The sequence below is a fragment of the Pan paniscus genome, chromosome 23 (assembly GCF_029289425.2).
Source record: "Pan paniscus chromosome 23, NHGRI_mPanPan1-v2.0_pri, whole genome shotgun sequence".
Lineage (NCBI taxonomy): Eukaryota > Metazoa > Chordata > Mammalia > Primates > Hominidae > Pan > Pan paniscus.
The window spans coordinates 49,771,919-49,795,523 of record NC_085927.1 but is presented as its reverse complement, the minus strand read 5'-3'; the positions used below and the strand labels follow the sequence as shown (position 1 = coordinate 49,795,523).

The 23,605-nt window shown below is 44.2% G+C and overlaps 1 protein-coding gene across 12 annotated transcripts in view; it reads right to left on the bottom strand.

Annotated features, from left to right (window-relative positions):
- GRAP2 (GRB2 related adaptor protein 2) overlaps positions 1-23,605 on the bottom strand; it is an 85,993-nt gene that overhangs the window by 30,682 nt on the left and 31,706 nt on the right. For all 12 annotated transcript variants that reach the window (XM_055106080.2, XM_034948640.3, XM_055106086.2 and 9 more), the window contains one exon: positions 2,148-2,239. In XM_055106080.2, coding sequence (XP_054962055.2) covers positions 2,148-2,225 — 78 coding nt within the window. In that variant the 5' untranslated portion in view covers positions 2,226-2,239. The remainder of the gene's footprint in view (positions 1-2,147; positions 2,240-23,605) is intronic.

The following is a 23,605-nucleotide window of genomic DNA, read 5'->3' as shown; positions in this document are numbered from 1 at the left end:
AACCACTTAGCTAGATCCTGGCCCTGAACAGGAGCTCAGGGGATGTTGGTTACTGGTCATCAGGATTTGGTAAAGGAGGCATTGATGATAACTGGGGCTTCTAGCTTGTGACTGACCTAGGATAATAATTAGAACATGGAAAGAAGAGTGGCTTGGGTGGAAATGGGGGTGAGATGGGCATGGGGGTTTGAGTGATTCTGGGCATCCTGAGTTAGGGGCTGGAGTTCATGTGGGGACATCCAGCAGACAATTGGAAGTCTGGGTCTGGAGTTCAAGAGCAAGGCCAGAGCTAGAACACGAGCCACAGACTTGAGGGTTTTTGGCACAGAGGTGATAGTTGCAGCTGAAGAAGTGGATGAGGTGGCTCAGAGTGAGAAGAAAAATCAGAAAGCCAAAGGCAGCACCTTCAGGGAAGTGTATATTTCAGGATCAAGAGAGGAAAAAGAATGCTTGGAAATGAGACCTGTAGGAGTGGTCAGGAAGGGAGGAGAAGAACCCGGAGAGGGTGGTGCTGCCAAAGCCAGGGAGAAAGGGGCTTCCAGGAGAGGACCAGTTAGCAGCGTCAATCCCACAGACATTTCCATAGGGTCATTATACTACACATTAAGGAGATCACTGGTGAACTTCAAGAGAATGTTGCAGGGAGGGTAAAAGGCAGATTCCAGAGAGTTGTGGAATGAGTGGGAAGTGAGGAAGTGAAGCACGCCCAGCGTAGAGAATTCTTCCCAGTATTAGCAACAAAGGGGAGGAAAGAAATCAGGAGCTGGATTGGGAAGCAGAGTTGAGCAAAGTTTTTTTTTTTTTTTCTTTCCTTTTTCCTTTTCTGAGGAATAGAGAAAACTTAAGATACCAGGTTCTCTTTGTAATGGAAGATGAGGGTGGAAGTTGGTACAAGGATGGTCTCCAGTGGATGACAGTCACATGATCACAGTGCCCCACAGAGAAGGCAGGAACTTCTCACTGCATGGCAAGTCCCTCCAGGAGCTTCGTAAGACCCCAAAGCAGTGACAGACAGGTTTTCCTGGGTCAGGAGGCCCAACTCATATTTTAAGTTTGTGAAGGCCTACGCTTTGCCACTATGTTACTAGATCTTGAAAGTTGAGAGCAGTTAGAAGGCTACCTAATGGGCATGTTCATATTCCAAAAGAAGCCATTCTGTGGTGTTTTGTGCTCCTCAGACACTTTCAATGTCACCCTCTCACATGCTGACAAGGTTCTTTGTATAACAAACATAATTCTCGGTGGTGAGACACTAATGGCCTCAGTGTTGTTGGGCGTCCGAGAAGGCTCATCGGGACTGCTGAGGACCAGGGATCAGGCTATCTGAGGACCAGGGATCAGGCTATCTGAGGACCAGGGATCAGGCTATCTGAGGGTGCTCTGAGGTCAGGCAGAGGGGGTCTGGCTCCACACACTCCCAAATGCCCTTTTGAAGGGCTTATGCTCTTTTGCAAACAAACAAAACAAAACAAAAACCCAAGGGCTAAGATGCAGAGTCTGAAAGTATGGTGCATGAATGTGGGAGAAGTCCAAGGCCACTTCAGCTCAGCAAGTGGCCACTACAACTCAAGTGCAGGATGAGGACAAGCTTTAAAAAGCCCCTGAGTGGCCAGGTGTGCATGGCCTTTGTTGAGCCATGTCCTCTGTGGCTGACTTTCCCAAGCTGTCTCCACCCACAACCTCTCCTCCTGAGTTGCAGCTCTGCTGAGCCTGGCGCTGCTCCCTGCATTCAGCATGGGCTTGCACATCTCTGAGCTTTAGCTAAAAGCCCAAGTCACCTTCAGTGCATTCCTGACGTTCACATTGCACACACTCCTACAACCCCCATCTTTCAAGATGGAATCACTTGTTCCCTCACCTGTGCTCCCTGAGAACTTAGCCAAGAACATCTGTAACAGCCCTTTGGGTGGATGTGTTCCCCTCTCCAGACTACGAACCTCCCAGGACAAGGATGGTGGCTTATGCCGACTGTATTTCCATCACCCGGCCTGGTTGGTGTCTGGTATAAGGGTGCACAAAGGGAATCAAGGTGAACTTCTCTTTTTAAAAGGAACCACATGCAGTTCTTAAGAGACAAAGGCAGGGACTGTCAGATTACTGAGTAACTGAAACTCCCTACTGCTCCCCTGGGGCCCCACGTCACCTACCTTCAAAACATCTCCAGTGTGAAAGCTCAGTTCATCCTCACCTGAAGCAGTGAAATCAAACTTGGCGACAGCTTCCATGCTGTAACGTGAAGCTGGAAGAGAAATAATGTGGTCATTGTGCCTCTCTGCCAGGGGGAGGGCAGCAGAGCCGATGGTGCTTCCTGGTAATCAGCAGTTCCTAGGAGAGTGGGCAGATGGATGTCTCCAGGCCGGAGAGCAAGGCTCAGGCACACAACAAGGGCTTGTGTTTGCAGGAAGAGCTGCCGGAATCTATAGGATCTGGGTCCTGGGATCATTCTCGGAATCCCCAGATGCCAGGAGCAGGAAATGAAGGCCATCCGCAGCCTTTCCCTTCTCCTTTCATCATCCTGGCCTGACACCACTTTTGGGGGCATCTCTGTTTGCAGCTGATAAGGAGGGAAGGCTTGCTATCATCTGTAACTTGAGGCCTGAGGGGCTGGAAAGACTATTCTGTAAACACTGTCCCAAGGCTGTCCCTTGGCAGCTATATTTAACCAGACAGTGTTAATTAGACAGATGCCATTTCCTCTTTTACATCTGAATCATTTAAGAGAATTAGACAGCATTGGCCAGTGGGGAACTCAGCTTCCTTCTGCATGGTTTGGGAGTAGAAAGAAGTTTTTGGTCTTTGAGTTGGGAGGCTCAATTGGTCAGATTACTTATTTTATGATATATTATAAACCAAGTACATTTTGGAAATTTTGATTTCAACATTTTTGAATTGAGTTAAAATAGTGGCCCCCTTCTTGTAATGCACGAGACCCATGTAAAGATAAATGAGTCGGCCTATGTAATACATATAGTATGAACTAGAGCTGTGCTTTAGGAGGCAGCGGGGATGTAATGGTAAGACAGCTGGCTCCAATCCCAGTTTTGTTGGTAGATAGCTGTAGACTCTTGGGCAAGTAATTAAACCCTTGGGAGTCTCCATTTCCTCATCTATAAAATGGTGATCATAATATTCAATTAATAAAGTTGTAAGGTTAAATCAAATTATAGATGCAGGCCGGGCGCTGTGGCTCATGCCTGTAATCCCAGCCCTTTGGGAGGTCGAGGCAGGCAGATCACCTGAGGTCAGGAGTTCAAGACCATCCTGGCCAACATGGCAAAACCCTGTCTCTACTAAAAATACAAAAATTAGCTGGGTGCTGTGGCACGTGCCTGTAATCCCGCTACTTGGGAGGCTGAGGCAGGATAATTGCTTGAACCTGGCAGGCAGAGGTTGCAGTGAGCCAAAATCATGCCACTGTACTCCAGCCTGGGTGACAGAGCAAGACTCTGTCTCAAAAACAAAACAAAACAAAACAAAAAAATTATAGATGCAAAGTATTACACCAGATAAAGCTAAATAGTATTTACGTTTTAAAATAATTTTATGGAATGAATTTTTCCCCAGCAAAGGTAGCCTGACCAAAATCAGCACAAGTTTTCTTTCCTCACTCCATCTCCTATGAACTTTTCTCATTGAAATTTGAGAACTAATCTCCATGACTATCAAATCCTGTGATTCTCTGCTAAGACAGCTTAACTGTCAGGACAATCTTGAAAGCTGTTATTTTCTTGTTGATCAAAATTTCCCTAAGTTTCAAACCCTTTAGGGTAGAAAATAAATACTCTCCAACCTAATAGACTTTCAGCGACCAGTCAACTGGGACCACATTTGTCCTCTCAGTGGGAATTCCTACCCAAGTTAACAAGATTTGGGTAAATAAGGAAGGTGGCTGCCAGTGAGAGGGTGAAACGCCAGGAGATCAGAGGATTAAAGCCGACTGCAACAGGGTGATAGCAAGGGGCTCATTTCTCTGATTCTCCACAATTGTTCAATCTTTCGAAGGTAATTTATAGAGATGACTATTACCCATTCAAAGGTAGATGTTAAGCAAAAAATAGACCAGGAGCCAAAGTAAAATGTCACAGTTAACTCTCTGAGTCAAAACGTACTTCCAAACAACACCATCACAAATATACTTTTTGTACACTTTCTTCAAGATCCATCTATCGAAGGCAAATTAAAATTGTTGTGACCTAGGACGACCCACTCAACAGGAAGGAGTATTCTGCCCTCCTAAGTTAATGCTAAATGCCTTTGCTGATTTGATTCACCCCATCATTTTAACACACAAGGCTTCTTCTAATTAAGGCCTTGCCTCTAGTTTGCAGAGAGACATGACTTCTGTGGGTCATCCTCATGGTATCAACAGTAGACAGTGGTCGCCTCGTGGGATCAAGTGTCAGGTGAATGGTCCTGAAGACCAAGGTCCCATTTCTATGCAAATTCACCTTAATAAGCAGGATGGAGACAAGGGAAGGGCAAATGCTAAACATATTAGAAAGTTACATAAATTAGAAATGAAAAAATATCCCAGGCAAGCTCTAGATACGACCTTGATTTGGGGAAGATCTTTCCAACATGACATGTAACTCAGCTCAGGCTTGGGCACTGGGTCCAGGCTGGCTGTAAATCACTTCAGTGAGAAGTGAGAAGGCCGAGGCAGAAGTAAAATTGCTTCTGAATAGCAGCACTTTCCTCTGCCTTCCCCCAGGAGGTAGGCGGTATGGCAAAGCCAACGACACAGCCATGTCACAGAGCTCCCCAGCTACATTGTAATATTAATCCTGGCTCAAAAAACCCAACTAAACAGGCCCACTCTTTATAAAATCGCTTTGAAAAAATTTGTTTGCTCCCATTTCCATTTGTGAGATGAAATCTGCCCAGCTGCTGTTTGTTCAGGGTGGGGTGGGGTATGTTCTCTTTTTGTTTAAACCACAGGGCTTCAAAAACTCTTCCCTTGAAGCACCCCTAGTAGTAGAGAATAGTAAATATGTCACGCTCAGGGGTCGGTTTTCTGTTTGGTCATAAAAATGCATGGAAATGTATATCCCATTCCTCTATATCCATTAGCATTAATTTTGAAAAGTTTAAAAATTACCACCAGGGAAAAAGAAATCTGATTATCCATTTGTTTTATGATCTGTACCTGCCACCACTACATACTGCATTGGAGAAACAACAACAAAAAATATGATGGAGATATAAACTGGGTAGCAACAATTTAGACAGAGTTGTGGGGGGCGGAGTGCAACAGCCTGAATTCAAGAATGCAATGAAGGCTTCTCGCTGCTGTTTTCAATTTCAGCACTTCTGACTTCTGAAAAGAGAGACCCCTCGGCCAGGCACAGTGGCTCACGCCTGTAATCCCAGGAGGCGGGCGGATCATGAGGTCAAGAGATGGAGACCATCCTGGCCAACATGGTGAAAACCCCATCTCTACTAAAAATACAGAAATTAGCTGGGCATGGTGGTGTGTGCCTGTAGTCCCAGCTACTCGGGAGGCTGAGGCAGGAGAATCACTTGAACCCAGGAGGTGGAGGTTGCAGTGAGCCGAGATTGCACCACTGCACTCCAGTCTAGCGACAGAGTGAGACTCCATCTAAAAAAAAAAAAAAAAGAAAGAAAGAAAAGAGAGACCCCTTTTTAGAGAACCTCACAGACGGATTAAATGTGCTTTCCCTGCCAGTGATGGGCTTTAGAAATGGCTGAAATGCTACCTGCCCATACAGTGTGAGAAGCTGCAGCCTCTAGGGGCAGCCAAACCACCTCCAGCAACAGCCCCCAACCCCCACCCCGCCAACCTGATTGATGATGATGCCATTTGTAGGGCCTCAGTGCTAGCTCTGCTTCTCACCAGCCCTCTGCACCTCTCTCGCTTACCCCTTTAAGAGCTGTCACGCAATAGCCATTAGCAGCATGCAGCGTGGATCTGCTTCACCAGAGGGTAATGCCACACAGGACTGCCCTGAACATGATTTTTTCTGCCCTTGCCTTTCCATGTGAGCTTCTTTTACTACCAAAAAAATCTTAAAAAATATTCAGGCTATATACCAGGAATGCTTGTCTACTTCTAAAATATAGCCACCACAGAGGATGAAAACAAAAGCCATGCTACAGCTCTTTAAAATAACCTCCATTGGAAACCCAGATTATAAGTGGATTTGTTCAGAAACACGTAGTTACCATCAAAATGGCACCCGGCAAGAAACTTCTTGATCAAATTCAGCTCCTCCTAAGTTGGCTATGAATAGCTAAGGTTTCCATTTTATGTATCTCTTACAAAGGGCAATTGCATAACACCACAAAGCTATGTGAAGATTCAGGCTCAGGACCCAGTGAGAGAAGGAGACAGGTCCTAAATTGCTATCACTTCCTATTTTGCTGGGGAGAGCTCTAATCTGAATACTTGCCCCAGTTTATGTTGTAATTCAGATAAGATAATGTCTTGAAATTTTTTAAAAAGAGAGGGAAACATTGCTTTTTACAAGTATTGCTTGTCACATATTTGTCAGGACATCAGCAACAAAATTAATTAATTAGTTCATTAATTTAGAGACAAAGTTTTCCTCTGTTGACCAGGCTGATGTGCAGTGGTGTGATCATAGCTCACTGCCGCTTTGAACTCTTTAGCTCACAGGATTCTCCCACTTCAGCCTCCTGAGTAGCTGGGACCACAGATGTGTGTCATCACATCCGGCTAATTTTTTTTTTTTTTTGGTAGAGATCGGGGTCTCACTATGTTGCCCAGGCTGGTCTCGAACTCCCGGGCTCAAGTGATCCACCTGCCTCAGCTTCCTGGAGTTGTGGGATTACAGGCATGAGCCACCGTGGTCCAGCCAACAAATAATTTTTATTAGCATATCTTGTATACGAAATGAAGAGAATAGTGAGAGTAGTTTACACTTTAGGACTTTGGCTGCAGCTACTGAGAGGAGCTTAGTGAAAATGTAAAATTATACCAGCTACTCAACATCACACAATGCAGAGACAGAATCCACAGCCTTGTTGTTCGACAAATAAAGCCCCTCTCGGAGACAGTAGAGGAGAGTGCCTCCTCCCCCATTCGAATTGACAAGGTCAGCTTAATCACTTTTCAGAAGTAGGAAACCTTATACTGCCAGGAAAAATGATTATAGTTAAGCTTCACTGTACACAATAGGTATATTCTTGAAAAGTTATAATGAATAGAGTATTTGTAAATGGAATCATATTAGCATGTATTATGGAGGCTCACTCTATAAAGGAACCCTGTGGTGAATCGCTTTATAAAATGAAAGGAAAATTTGTTATGCAAATAACTACCTTTTAATTTATCTGTTTTAAAGTCAGGGTTTTCATGCATTGAGTCTTAGAACAGAGCACACCTGCCTATCCCCTCCAGCTCTGCACACTGTGGGCCAAATAAACATTTGTTTCCCCTCCTCTGAACTCCTCAAGCACTTAACAAAACAAACAGACAAAAAAAAAAAAAAAAAAAAAAACACCTCTCCTGTTGATATAGAACATTTCACCTTGGAGTATAGATGTGGAATTGTCAGACCTTTTCTGTGCAGAGCCAGAGAGTAAATATTTTGGCTTTGTGGGCCATCTAGTCTCTGTCACAATGACTTGCCGTGTTTTTGTAGCCAGGAAGGTGGCCTTAGATGATGGTAAATGAATGGGCATAGCAGGGTTCCCATAAAACTTTATTTGTGGACCCTGAGATTTGAATTTCATAGCATTTTTACATGACAGGAAGTATTATTATTCTTTTGATATTTTTTTCAACCATGTAAAAATGTAAATTAGCTCAAGGTCAAAAACACATGATGGGCTGAATTTGGCCCACTGGCTGTAGTTTGTCAAACCCTGATATATACATTTATATCTATATCCTATCTCCCCCTAATAGTTTATAAACTTCTTAAGGGGAAGGGTTGTAGTTTAGTGGACAGAATATAGGCCTAGTAGTAGACGAACCTGGATTTCAATCCAAAATGTGCCACTTCCTGAGTGTCCTATTTCCACATCCGTGGGATGGGAGTCACCAGAGTTACTCCGTGGGGTTGTTCTGTATTAATGCGTAGACTCTGACACACAGTAGGTGTCCAACGAATGGCAGTTGTTATTTTTTCTTAGATTCTCTACAATGCCTAGCCCGGGCTTAGCAGGCAGCCAGGAAATGTTTGTTGGATGAATGAAGACATGCAAATGACCTGCCCTCAGCATTACTCTGGTTGATTTCCTCAGGGAAGGAGCAGGAGACAGAAGGAGCCATTTAAAAGGATCAATTAACTTCCCACTCAGAGGTGCCCTGACTTCTCAGCAAACTCAGCCAGAGATAGTGCAACATACCTACACTAAGAGGTCTGATTTATTTAAAATCCAATAGAGGGCAATGGTGCACCCCAAACCATCATTTCCATCTCGTAACTTTTCTTTGCATCTTGAGTCCCGGTAACCTTTAACTAGACAGGTTCGGTGATTGTCTTCATTGTCTCTCATGAGTTTCAAGGCGCATAAATTTTAACATTTCAAAGACTCAAACCTTTAAAATACAGAATTGCTTAGATGCCAAAGAATTCGTGGTCATCTTCTCCTACACACTGTCTGATGCTTAAATTCCTCCTGAGCAGCCTGGAGAGGTGGTTCCCATTCCTCCCAAGTGGACTTCCCTCACTCCTGCTTGGATTCTGGGTTAATGATCCTGTATTGAAACCCCTACTGTGTGTTATTCTTTGCTCTGCATCTTACATCTGTGTTTGGGGCCTTTCTGCCTTAGTTTATTACCTCTTATTGGGCATTGGACATAGGAACAGGAAACTGAGAAAGGTTACAAATGGCCCTTCTTGAAAATTTGTAAGCATAGAACGGACAACTACCTTATGGCTCGCCTGTAAGCCACTGCTTAAATATTCTTCTAGAGACCCAAATCAATCTATTCTGAAAATAAAGTGGGAAAGTGAAAAAAAAAAAGGCTGGGCCTCACCAAGAGACCAAGGAGTAGCCTTTCCCCATTTTGGGCTCTCAGATGACAATATTTTTGCTTTATTCTAAACCAGCAGACACCCTGCTTAGAGAATACCTCTTAATCAGCTGGTCATGTTGGAAATGTTACCCTTCTTACTGAATGTCTACCAAGGCTTACATATTCCTTTACTGTGCCTGCTCTTGAATCACTTCTAACTCATCTTCCGGAGCCTTTAAAATAGACTCTCACATTCTTTTTTGGTAGGGTCTTGCTTCTGGTTTTCTCTGGAGATGCGGCTCTGTGGCTAGATGCAGAGGGTGGCGTGGGAGTTGGAATCATGGCAGCTACAACCAACTCATGCAGGGCTTCCTGGGCCCCCCACCAGTGCTTCACCACATAAAGTGTGCAGGTAGCTATGAACTTGGGGGTGGCCATCAGGGTCTTCTGCTTTACTTATTTACTTTGAGATGGAGTCACCCTGTCACCCAGGCTGGAGGGCAGTGGCGCAATCTCAGCTCACTGCAACCTCCACCTCCCAGGCTCAAGCAATTCTCATGCCTCAGCTTCCCGAGTAGCTGAGATTACAGGTACAGCCCACCACAGTCCGCTAATTTTTATATTTTTAGTAGAGATGGGGTTTCGCCATGCTGGCCAGGCTGGTCTTGAACTCCTGACCTCAGATGATCACCTGCCTCGGCCTCCCAAAGGATCCTCTGCTTTAGAAGATTTACAGCCAACAGTTCCTCTGCTTAATTGGACCTCCCAAGTCAGAGATGCAGGACCATTTCTTTTTTTTTTTTTTTTTTTTTTTTGAGACGGAGTCTCACTCTGTCCCCCAGGCTGGAGTGCAGTGGCAAGATCTCCACTCACTGCAAGCTCCAGCTCCCGGGTTCACGCTATTCTCCTGCCTCAGCCTCCTGAGTAGCTGGGACTACAGGCGCCTGCCACCACGCCCAGCTAATTTTTTGTATTTTTAGTAGAGATGGGGTTTCACCGTGTTGGCCAGGATGGTCTCGATCTCCTGACCTTGTGATCTGCCTGCCTCGGCCTCCCAAAGTGCTGGGATTATAGGCGCGAGCCACCGCGCCAGGCCAGGACCATTTCTTCTCAGGTTCCAGATCCCAGGAGAACAAACAGCCTTCTCAAGAGGACCTGTCCTGTTTGCACAGGTGATCCCTCCAAGAGATATAAACATTTCTGGCTTTACTGCATCCAAAGATAGCAAAGACACATAAAATATACCCCCAGCAAAACCCTTTCTGGCTAGTTGGCTGGGATTTGAGTGTCCTCTAAAAGCCTCCATTTTAGGTGATTTTGCACATACAGGGCATTTTTGTTTTTCTCTTGTCCCCAGTGACTCATTATTTTCTCCTCCCAGCCCCAGGAAGCATAAATCCCCCAGTATGAGCGGCAGGGGTGAACACATGGAACTAGAGGGGCCTCTGCAGCTTGTCTGAGAATTATAATTCATCAGCGGCTGAGCTGCTGATGCAAGTCTTGGAGACCATGAGGATGGCGTTTGAACAGCAGCCCCAGGGCGCTCCCCACTCCCATCCATTCCTGTCCTGTGTGCAGGTGTGTTCCCCGAATAACGATTCATCCTCTGGCTGCTTCACTTTTTCTGAAAGCCGCCAACAGAGCTGTCTCCGATGACAGGTGACTAACGGGCAGCTGGTTCTTGAGTGAGATACCGAGGCGTGGGCAGGAGAGGTGTGCTGTTCTCTCTTCCCCGTCTGGGAAGGGCCTCAGGCTCAGCCCACAGTCACCTTCTGTGAGGGTGGCTTTACCTGCCCTTGCATTCTCATGCTTCTCTCTGCCAGGGCCCCTCCTGCAGACCCTTGGCCGGCTTCTTGGGGTTTCCACCCAACATGGGATCCCCAGCCCTGCCAGAACCCCATGGCCTTGCCTTGTGATTTCTTCCTAGTTTCCAAATGGGAACAATCTCCCCCGTCAGAAGGTTTTCAGGTTTGGGAGCCAAATAAATACGGTATTTTTCAGACGTATGGACACACTTTACACAACTGGAGAGTCCTTCTAAATCCCTTATATCCTTATTTAATCAAATTGCTGTTCTGCAGGTCCCTGTCTGTCACTGTGGATTATGGAGATTTCATTGGTCTCAAGGATGTTTTTCTCTTTTTAAATTAGCTCCCTTTTTTCCTGCTTAAGGTTTTTTGGGTTTTGGAGGGAAGGGTAGTGAAGGGAGGGAAGTAGAGAAGGAAGAAGGCAAGTCAGGAGACTGTCCCCATGTAGGGCCTATCCCCTCCCCTGCCTGTAACTTGGATGATGCCCAAGGCAGAGCCAGCCACTTCTTTCTTCTTATGCGTATTTATTACCTTGCTCTTCTTTAATCAACGCCAGTCTGGCTTATATAATCTAACTTTTTTTTTAGTGCAAGACGCATCACATGAAGTCTCATTTGTCCTCAAACTTTCCGTAAGAAAAGTATCTTTCTCTTTAAGTATAATGTATATGTTCTGTTAAACTCAAGCACATTTGATTCTTTTTTCCCTAATTTGCCACTGTCTGCAAGGCGAGGCTTGCCTACCTCAGTGGGAGGTTTACTACGGGACTTAGGTGTCAAACCTGGCTTCAAACTCTAGGCTCTGCTGCTTACTTCGTAGCCGGAGAACCATAGTTTATCTTCTCTGTGCCTCAGTTTCTTCACCGGAAATGCAGATAATAATCCTTAGTCCCCAGTGTTGCAGGGAAGAGGACGTAGAATACTTGGTTCCACTGCTCAATGTTTCTTTCTTCAAAGCATTTTTGCATTCTGGTTATCTACAATCCTTTCTTGTAGAGACAAATTCAAAACTGTTTCTACAGTGTAAGGCCACCAAGCGTATACTACTTTTCAGCCTCTCAAGCACCTATTTTTCCTCACTTTCCCTGGGCAGGCGCTAGCTTCTCCCTACTGCCTGTGGAGTCCTAGCTGCAGTGTTATCAGAAAGTATGACACTAATCAAGACAATTCAGTGAGGAAAGAGAGAAGACAGCACTAACCAAGGGGAAGTGGGGAGAAACGGTGGATGGAGAAACAGAAAACTGACCAGGCTTCTACACTTTGCCATCTACGCAGAGCTCAGTCACTGTGATGCTACCTTTGAGGGGACACACACCACCCAGACTGTGCCAATGCCTAGAAACGTGAACCAGCTAAGAATAAGTTACCATGGATTGATATGGTCCATCAGGTGCCAAGAACTTTATAAACGGTCACCCGTTGCAACATTTATTATTGTTATTATCATCCTTTGCATTTTATAGGTGGGAAATGGAGGCAAGAGATTTCAGGACATGTCTGTTGGCACCTAAGGCTGTGTGTTCTCTTCACTTTGCTGCTCTGCCTCTCCTGCTACGAGCAACATAACCAAATCCCTCCTACTTGGTCAGGATGACTGCTCACTAGCTTAGGCCCTCTCAACCTTCCTGGGTGGCTGTCCTTTAGCCAAAAAATTCAAGAGCAATTTTCACATACCCAGGAAATTCAAGCCCATTACTTATTGGTCAAAGAGGTAAAGACTGCAATCGACCTGGCAGACCTCAGACCAAGCAATCATGCGCTTTAGGGCAATTGCAGAAATGGAAACAATCTCAGCTAATAGACTTACAAACTGTCGCTCTTTTCCTTTTCTTCTGCCGGTCCCCTCCACCACCCCGTCTCTCTCTCTTCCTCTTTCTTTCTCTCTCCTTCTGTCTGTGTCTCATTTGTCACAGTTCTCTTACCGTTCCCTTCATCAACTTTCCCCACAATATATTCTGCTTTTTCCAAGTTCTTTTCTTTCTCCTTGAAACATTAATAACTTACCATGAATCCAGTTAGAGAAAGTGTATCTCGCATACTTCCACTTTTAATTCTCTGACACTTTTCTTATTAAAATGACACCATGAAAACATCAATCCAAAACAACAAAAATAAGGCAAAAAGAGACCACCAACCTCGCTGGAAATGCTACTTCAAGCCTCACTCTGCTGCTAGACTGATGTATCACTTGATGTTTCCTCATTTTATTCTTATTGTTTCCTAAAGCAATAACAATTGTCTACAGAAACACCTCGGATCCTGCTGGCAAAACCCAAACATAAGTGAAGCATTAAAAATACCACCCCCCACCCCCGAATCAGAAATCATTTAATGAACCCCATCAGAAGGGTGGAGGGTGGGGTGGGGGTGGCAGGGGTAGATGGGAATGACAGTCGAGAGAGACAGACAGACAGACAGACATTTTACAAATCTCCAGGCTTCATTTTCTTTTACTTCTCATTTTCTATTCACATCATGATTTCCCCTGGAATATATCACCAGGATTTTATGGTGGCCTCATGTTCTCTTTTTTTCCCTCTTCCCTTCTGTTCACTTAATGTTTGTTTTTATTGATTTGGGCTCTGAAAGCATGGCTTATTTATCATGGATTTGAAAGCCTCCATCTTCTTGCTCTGTTTTCGCCAGGGCTGTGACATTGTTCACAAATGCTGCAAATATGCTCAGCGCCCCCTCTCCTTTTCCTCACTGCCTGTGCCCTGGGCTACCTTAATTCTCATCTGGGCAAAGCACAAAAGTGTCAGCAGAGGACGGCATGACCACAATTACTTTAATCTTGCTGTCACTTTTACTTACCCTCCCAAGCCCTCATTTGTTGTTGGAATGCTGGTCATTTTTTTAGCTCACTGATCTCAAAGCTTGCAAAAGTGATCATCTATCCATAGAGAAGCTCCCCTTGCTTCATTCGATAAGTCTATCCCAGAAAAGTGGGAGGGCCTGACATTTTTACAAGTAAAGGTACTAAAAAAATGCCAGTAAAAGGGATAATATGGCAAATTCCTTTCATCAAATGAATTATAATATTCTTATTTTTGGGAAATTTTGTTCTTTCTAATTTGAGTTTGGTTCAACACCTCTTGTATTTGTCTTGTTTAAATTAGTTCTCTTTCTTTTTACTTGCCAGTTTTGATTAAATAGTGCCCCTATCCTAGATTCTCAAAGTTAGAAGTGGCCCGGAAAGTCAGTCTTTCCCTAATTCATTGAGATGATAGACAATGGGCATCGGGGACGGCTGGGACTGGAAAGAGTGAGCTGACAGCTTGGTGAATTGTTTACGTTGAACCAAAAGCTCTTTCATCTGAATTCTGTGCTAAGAACCACAACAAGAAAGAAAAAGAAAGAATGAAAGAAAGAATGAACGAACAAAAGAAACAGAAAATGAGAATCCCAAATCCCAAATTCCCATTTCTAAGCTGAAATAACCCCAGAGTCCTTGACCACCCTTCATGTGACAAGGTTCCAACTCCTTGATCTCCTGGTCATTTTCCTCAGGTCTCCTCTCAGTTATTCAATGTTTTTCTCAAAATACAAAATACATTATCTAGACTTGAACCCAGTATTCAAGATATGGTCTGAGCTGGGCTGAGTGGAATAGGATGATTTAATCACTTCATTGGTACATGAAGATTTTGTAATTGTGTTACACTGTTGGCTGGTTTTTTGTTTTCTTTTGTTTTTTTTTTTAGATAGGGTCTTGTTCTGTTGCCCAGGCTGGAGTGCAGTGGCGTGATCACGAGTCACTGTAGCCTTGACCTCCGGGGCTTTAGGCATCCTCCTGCCTCAGCTTCCCGAGTAGCTGGGGCTACAATCGTGTGCCCCCACACCCCGCTGCTGTTTGGGAATTAAGCAACAACAACTACAACAAAAGTCCGGGTGCCTCCCAACATGAAGACGGTCAAGCTGGACCTCTCCACCTCTGCAACGGGTTTCTTGAAGCCAAAAGGCACGGCGTCACATTTAACCTTTCTGACTGTCACCGTGTTTTTGTTCTCCCCCTTTGGCCAATTTCTCAGCCTATCACAATTCATTCGGGCATGGATTTGTACTCCTAACCCTCTGGTTATATCTTTCAACTCTTCTTTCATAAGTGAACTTCGTGCCTTTTTGGTTTTTGTTTTATAATAAATGGAAAATGGACTTTTGAATCAGGTAGGGCTGGGTTCAAATCCTGGCTCCTTCATTCATGCAAGTTGGTTATCTTTGAACTCAGTTTCTTTACCTAAAGACCTCCTCCAGGTTGTCATTGACCACCCTTTAATCAACACTCTGAGTATCAACTTGAAACCTACCCAATTAAGTAGTTATCCTTCAGCCTATCTGTCCTCATTCTGTTCTGTAGGGTGTCACGCAAAGCCTGGCTGAAATCAAGCTGTGCCGTGCCTGTGGCCCTTTCCTTATATGTCACTCTAATAACCCCACAGGAAAAAGAAAGAAACCGTAACAGGGTCAACTCTTCCTTCAGGGCCATATTTGGGGAGATGCCAAGTGGAAGAAACTCATCTTTTCACTTACTGTCCCTCTTCGGCATTTGCTTTTCCGCTTTCCTCGACCTCTTTTGCAAGCCATAGACTTTCCTTTTGTGAGGCAGCTGTCACCTTAGCTACTGTGTTCCTGTTCCTCCTCCACCCTATTCTCCTTGCTTAACAGAGCAAAGGCCCCTGTGTGCTGAAGCTTTTGACACACAACTTTCTTTCTTTTCTTTTTTTTTTTTTTGAGACAGGGTCTCGCTCTGTTGCTCAGGTTGGAGTGCAGTGGCGCAATCTCGGCTCACTGAAACCTTCGCCTCCCAGGCTCAAGAGATTCTCCTGCCTCAGCCTCCTGAGGAGCTGGGATTACAGGCGCCCGCCACCACGCCTGGCTAATTTTTGTATTTTTACTAGAGATGGAGTTTCACCATGTTCGCCAGGCTCGTCTTGAATTCCGGACCTCTAATGATCCACCTGCCTTGGCCTCCCAAAGTGCTGGAATTACAGACGTGAGCCACCATACCCGGCCTTGACACACAACTTTCTGAGGGTCATTTTTTCCATTTAGAATTTGTTAATGTCATGTTTGTCACATGACCTCCCAGATCCACTCAAGTCTCTCTTGTCATTTCAGGCCTTCAACAATCTTTCCCCATCCTGTCTGTCAAAATTAACTTTAGAAAATCACCTGCACCATGCAAACATGCTTTAGTAAATAGCTTCCCTTTGTTCTCTAAGCACCCCATTGACATCCTTGTCTCTGCACTGGTCTTCCTTCTCCCATCAAACTCACACTGCTATGTATGGTTGTGCAGGTTGCTCACTGCATAAAGGCCTCAGGCTGAGGTTGCAGTAAGGGCTGAAATGCATCCAGTGTGCTTCTCTTCAAGCTGTGAGTCCCAGTATGGGGCTGCATCTGTTTAGAACTAGCACATTTTTCTTACTTAAACAAAGGCACCGGGTCTAATTTCAACTGCTCCTTTAAAGCTTTACTCAGGGCCTGCCCCCCTCATACCCCATGGTCTCACTTTCTCTTATTCTTCCAGGGTACTTGAAGTTATCTACCCCTTGCTCAGTGCTGCCGCCATCTGGGTAAGGTAGGCAAGCACATGAGCCTTGGAGTCAGGATGCCAGCATTCAAACCCTTCTCTACTACTAGTTTTCTGGGTGACCCTTAGCAAGTTATTTAACATCTCTGAGCCTCAGTTTCCTCATTTTAAAAACAGGGATGATAATAGTGCCTGCCTCATAATGTTCTTGGGAAGAATATGTGGAATATCCATCTAATCCACTTAGCATGGTGCCTGGCACATAGTAGGCACTCAATAATTCAATAGTTGTTAGCTATTGCTACTTTTTTTTTTTGAGACAGGTATCATTCTGTGGCCCAGGCTGGAGTGCAGTGAGGCAATCATGGCTCACTGCAGCCTCCAACTCCCAGGTTCAAGTGATTCTCCTGTCTCAGCCTCCCAAATAGCTGGGACCACAGGTGCATGCCACCACATCCAGCTTTTTTTTTTTTTGTAGAGACAGGGGTCTCCCTATGTTGCTCAGGCTGATCTTGAACTCCTGGCCTCAAGTGATCCTCCTGCCTCAGCCTCCCAAAGTGCTGGGATTAAAGGCATGAGCCACTGTGCCCAGCCAGCTATTGTCACTTTTATGCATAGTCCTTAATAGCTAACAACTATTAAGACATGTTGAGGCTCGCAGGAAGTATGAATAAGAAAATGTACACCTCACCAAGTAGGGTTGTCAGATAAAATACAGAACGCCCAGCTAAAGTTAATTTTCAGATAAGCAACCAATAGTTGTTTTAGTATATGTATATCCCAAATCTTTACTTTCTCCACAGAAATCTCAAAGTGGTGGACTGAAGCATCGTTAAGAAGAATAGCAAGGACTCGTTTGATCTTTTCACCCTTTCATCTCGAATTTCCCTGCTGCCCCTCACCTCATGCAATGCCTGTCCCACAAGATTTCTTACATGAAAACCGGGGAGTGGGCTAGCCTTTGGGATAAGCAGTATGAAGGTTCTAGAATGAAGCCTTTAGATGTTCTAGTGAAAGTTGTGGTTTGGAATAGAAGTATATAATCTCACTCATATATCCTGTGGCCACAACATGTTGTACCTTCTGTTTTCTCTACCTTTCTTGTGTTATTTGCTGCTTTTAATATTGTGTGGGTCAAAAGGCATGCTTTTACCATTATATATTATGGAATACTGTGTGTTTTGATAAATAAGTTTTATATATTGGAATTTCTGTTCTTATAAGGGAATTTTTCTTGAAGTCCGTATTTGTGGTAAAGCAGAAATCTTCTAAACTCTCTTACATATTCAGACATTTCTCTTGTGATTACTCTGGCATTTTACATTGTTACTCTCAAATTCGCCATCTACTTTCTCATGCCTATAACTCATCAAATTTTTCCATGCTTGGCATCTGCACCACAGCAAAAAAATTCCTGGGCACCAGCCGCAGTGAATTATTACTAGTCCCATCGTGTAGCACCAGCCGCAGTGAATTATTACTAGTCCCATCGTGTAGCACCAGCCGCAGTGAATTATTACTAGTCCCATCGTGTAGGCATCAGGTTGACATTTACTTGTACCACCCATGTATCTAGTCCTGATGACAAATAATCCTTGAATTGGCTTATAATACCCCATCCTTTCTTTATACGATTTGCACCATCCTAGAACCTTGTCTCTTCCTGGAACCATTTCAGAGGAAGTTACAAAACCACCAACAGTACCAAATGTGGTTCTGTTGTTTGAATGATCTTCTCTCTTTAATAGCCTTTCATTTCAAGTCCTCCATTACTGACTCCTTGCACAGATTCTTCTCTCTCCTTCCTCTCTCTGTACTTCCAGGAATTGGTGATTTCTATCCAGGTTCGTTTTCAGATTTTCTGCTGCTTAACTTCACAAGGCTGTCCTGCCCACCTTCTCTCTCTCAGGAGTATCCATATGCTTTGTGTATTCGTTCAACAAACATTTCCTGTGCCCCACTCTGTGTCAAGCCCTGTGTAGAGCATGAAGATCCAGTGTGGACTAGACAGCCCATCTTAAGACCTCAGACAGTTCAGTCTTGTAGGAAAAACAAGTCAGCCAAACCAGTGAGATCAGCATGATAAAGGAACCACACCTCAAGTGGTTCAGGAACCCAAAGGGCAGGCTCCTAATCTAGCCTAGGACGGAGACAGGTGCAGGAGGGATTAGTGGAAGCTTCCCAAATGAGGTGACAATTGAACTGAGTCTGGCAGACAAGTAGCTAGGCAGAGTAGAGAGCTCATATATGACACACAGAGAGAATGGTGTGTGCAAATAGGAGTTGGGGACCCAACTGGTTCAATCATGGACTGGCAGGAGATGGGATCAGTGATTGGACTGGGGGCAGATCATGGAGGACATTGAAAGCATGCCAGGGACTTTGGATTTCATACCAAGGATGATGGGAAGTCATTGGACATTTGATAACATTTGCATTCAGGAATGTTTAATCAGATGGCAGTATGAAGGAATGGAGGGCAGGGTGAACTGAAGATGGAGAAAGCATCGCAGTAGTCTTGGCTAGTAATGATGAGGGCCTGAACTACAACAGTGACAGATCATGCTCTTTCTTTTGACACTGGGTCTTTCCACATGTTTTTATCTCCATAGTAAGTACTTTACACATTATCTCATTTAAAGCATGCAAGAATCTCAAAATAAGAACTGCTATTGTAACCAGCTGACAGATGAGGAAAGTGAAGCTCAAAGGGGTTAAATAATCACCCAAGTTCATATGTATCAAAAAATGGTGGAGCCAGGATTCAAACTCAGCCTGTGCACTTAACCAGTATTCTCCCTTGTCTTAACTCAAGGGAATCACTGTGAATTATGACCAGTTGGAAGGGGGCTAAAAGACAGAAAAGAGTCTAGAATGGTGTTATCCAATAGAAATAGAATGCAAGTCACAAATGCCAGCCACTATGCCATTTTAAATATTTTGGTGGCACTTTAAAAAGTAAAAGAAAATTATTTTTAATAACTTATTTAACCCAATATGTCCAAAATATTATCATTTCAATTTGAAATCAATATAAAATATTATTGAGATACTTTGCATTATTTTTTCCAAACTAAGTCTTTGAAATCTGGTGTGTATTTTACACTTACAGCACATTTCAATTTAGACAAGCCACATTGAAGTACTTGGGACAGCATAGGTCTAGAACGACTCTTGGGTTCCTGCTGGGGGCATTAGGGTAGATGTTGGTAGCATTTTCTGAGATAAGGGAATACAGAAAGAGGAGATAATTAAAGGGGTGTTTGAAATGCTTGTGAATGATCTATGTAGAGACTCCCAGTCAAGGGTTGGCTATGCAGGTATAGAACTCAATAAAAAAGTCTGGGTAGAGCTATTAATTTGGGTGCTATTCCAATATAGATGATTGTGAAAACCCTGAATAAGAAGGAATTCACCTAGAGACATTATGTAGCAGGACTGAACCTTTGGAGACAGCAGGGAGGGATGGGACATCTTGGTCATGTGGAGGAGTTCATTTGTTCAGCAGGAGACGCATCTCCCCTTTGAATGGGAAAGAAGGAGGACAAGGATGCAGAAGGTAAGTTTGTATAGGTAAGGAGGGTGAGGAGAGGCAGGAAGTAGGTGGCTTTCTAATATAATGTTGGCAGGGGTTCTCAGCTCATTCTATTGTCTTTCTTCTCTTCCATAGAAAAGGGAATGCTAGCTTTTAACCATGACTATTCACAAAATCTATACAAAGAGGCAAACAAAATGTAAATATTTGTCCAGCCAGGGACATAAGCCAAGATGAACACTCCTTTTTCATGTCACTCCACTCATTCCCTCCTCTCTCTCTCTCTTTCTCTCTTTCCCTCTGTCTCTCAGGAAATTGCAAAAATAGTACAGAGGTCCCCTGTACTCTTCACCCCACTTCCCCTAATGGGGACATCTTACATCACCATAGTACAGTATCAAAGCTGGGAAACTGATATTGCTACAATACCATTAAAAAGACTTCCATCTTCTCTTTTACAACTTCCTAGCAGGAAGTATCCTTAGTAAAAAACATAAACATCTGTGAGATGTAATGTTCAACCAGGCCAAGAGCTTTATGTGTGTTCAGGAGGTTTTATCTCTGTAACTAAATGACATGCATCAAATACCACACCAAATGCCACCTAAATGCTCAGGTAAAAATTATCTTCTTATGACCATATATAATTTGCACCAACGTTATGTGGTTAGACCAGGCTCTTCACTGTCTGTTTGGCTTTATCTCATTATGGAGAAGAGCAAAGATGAACAGACAGCTCTGTTGTTCCCATCAGCATCTATAATGAGGAATGTGTGACTCAAAAGAGAGCAGCAACGTGCCCAAGCCTGCACTACTGTACAAACCAGGTCTTGCTAACTTTAGAACTCAAGTTCGGTTTATGACATCGCACTATCTCTTGGTAAATGGCTACTTCATACCCCTGTCTACATAGCAGGAAAACCAATGGATTAGGAGGGAGTTAGTATTCAGATGGGTGACTCCAATTCAACTTTCAAGTGGGGAGGAACCCATAGCACCCAACACAGTAGGCTCCTCCATAAATGCCAGGGATTTAATCAATTCAGCTTACTAAACAAACAGACTCAAATAAGTTGGGCACATTCCTTAAAAGCAGAATCAAGCAAAGAAAGCTCTGAGAAATCTCTGTGCTTCAAGGAAACAAAAGCCAACGAGAGAATATTAAGCCAACTTGAAGGGAACAGTGGCTATCCATCTGCCTCTGCCATGGTTCAACCAAGGTGAATAACCCATTTATTAGCAAAGAATGAGAGAAGTCCCAGTATTTTCATGTAAGTAGTAATTTGTTAATGGGTAAACATGGAATGAATTTCTTTCTCCCTTGGAGATAAATGAGCTCTGGTTCTCAAAAAACAATATTTCTGGCAAGAGACAGAAGACAAAAAAAAAAAAGAGGTGTTTCATCCATTAAGATTTGGAAAGCAAAGGAAATAAGTGTATTTCTGGAATCTGGGTGAAAGGAGTTTGGCCTCGACAATTTCTGAGCAGCCGAAGGAGGAAAATGGTAGCAGGAAGAGGCAGGAACATGGGTGGTCAGATGCCTTTAGGGACAGTGATCTCTCTAATGACACTTCTCCCATCTGGGCTCCCTATTTATTTGTGGACCTGCACCTTCCTACTTACATCTCCACTTGTGGTATCCATAGCACCAGTAAGAAAATAGTTTTTGTCAAATCCAGGAAGGCAGGCCTGAGAGCAATTTGCAGCTGTGAAGGCAAACTATAGGATGAAGGAGACAGAAGGACAGGGTCCCCTTACCCTGTTGTAGCCACTGGGAAGGGGCCTCAGCCCTCAAGTGGTGAGACAGGGCAGCACACGGGGGATGGTGGAAAAGAGCCGAAATGAACTTGGCCCCGGAAATGGCCATTATCAAGTAGTCATGGGTGAGAGGAAAAAAAAAAGTCATGCCTTAGATCGATTGGGCCTGGATGGACCAAGGTTGAAATCCAGCCATGAGATCAGTTTTGTTTACCTCTCCCGATGCGATTAGGCCATTCATATCCGATCCTGACCATTTGTTTGAGGAAGAAAAGATGCAGCCTGCATTTTGAAATCTGGGCAGATGCTTAAAAAGACCTTGCTCTCCATTCAGACAACAGGAATGCCACCAGATGTGACTTAAACATGTCTGCTTTTCAGCTGTTTAAATGTGAGCAATTCCTCCCGTCACTAGCCCACTGCAAGGGACTGTTTTTTCAGGGTCTTTCAATCCCAGGGCTGATTCACATCACAGGTATTCCCAAAAAGCTCCACAAATCAACAATGAAATAAACCCAATGCCGGACCGACTTGCACATGCCGGCGGGCCGAGAGGATGGGAGGTCCAGTCAGGGCACTGTGCCTCACCATCACTTTCCACTACAGAGAAGGTAAGTGGGGATAGCATGGCCGGGGGGGGGGGGGCAGAATTAAAACGTGATCAACGTGGCATCTGCTTTTTCTTCTCTTTTCAGCTCTCACAGAAGTGAGCATGAAAAAAAGAGAAGAAGAGGGGAGGAAAAATGAGAAGAGACAAGTTTCTCTCTGGGAGAAGCAATTCTAGTCCTGAATTCTCAACTGTGCATTCCACCTCAGAAAGCCAGTGACCGCCTCTGCTGAGCACAGGGTGACAAACTGGGCTGGATCCAGGCTGGAGCCAGGCAGTGGGTGGCAGCTTCTGCCTCAATCTTTCTGCAGCCTCCCTTCCCCATTCCAATCATGATAAATATATTTATACTTACTTGATTATGTCAGCCAGACAATACTCCCCTAATTGGCAGTGATCAGGGTTCCAGAATTGTTTGGGCGAACCTGCTGTCTCTCTATCAGGCAAAGCGATAAGGGGCCGCTAATGCAGTCCCCATTAACAATTTCCAGTGGAAAAAAAACCAATCCCCCGACTCATGCATGGCAATGAATTTTCCAAACAGCTCCTGAGAGCCAGCGATTGAGGAACTCAGACTTAACACGAACCGGTCCAGCATAGAATGCTTTTATGACTTTTCCCCACCCCCACAGCTAGAGCACGTAGAAAAAACCATAGCCACTTCCTTATGCTCAAGGTTCTTTTGTTCTTTTGCTTTTTTGCTCTTTTCCTTTTTTTTTTTTTTTCTTTTGTTGGGCTTACGGAGCTAACTGTCATTTTTGGTTCTTGGTTCCTTGTAAATTTCAGGGACATCTGGCACACAGTTTATTTCATTTGCTAGCTCTGGTATTTGTAGATACGCACACTCTCTGCTGCGTGTGCATGTTAACACTTCACATGTATAATTTATGCATGCATAATTTGGAGCTTGAGAGGATAGGCTCATTTTGATGTTTAAGTGTAACTACACAGCGCCAATTCAATTATAAGTAATTACTCAATAAATATTTACCAAATGAATGAATATACCAAAAAGACAAATATGCAACTGTCATTCATTTATCAGACATTTCAATACCTAGTGTGTACCAGGCACTGTGCTAGATGCTGAGTATTCAATGATGCATACCCACAGTTCCTTTCCTCAGGGAGCTCACAGTTGAAGGATAGGAGGCAGACATATAAATAGACAATTGCAAGACATCATGGAGGCAAAGTGACTGAGCCCTATGCAGGGTAGCATGGAGCTCCAAGGAGGAAGCTTGGTCCACCTAAGGGAGGGGCTGAGGCCATGGAGAGTCTCCTGGAGGTGATGAGGCCTAAGAGGGGAGGTAAAGGCTTCAGATAATGAGGACAGCACAACCAATGGCAGGATGCAAGAACTGATAGGGTGTTGTGGAAAAGAAGCAAGGCAGAGATGAAGTCGGGGACTCAGGGAG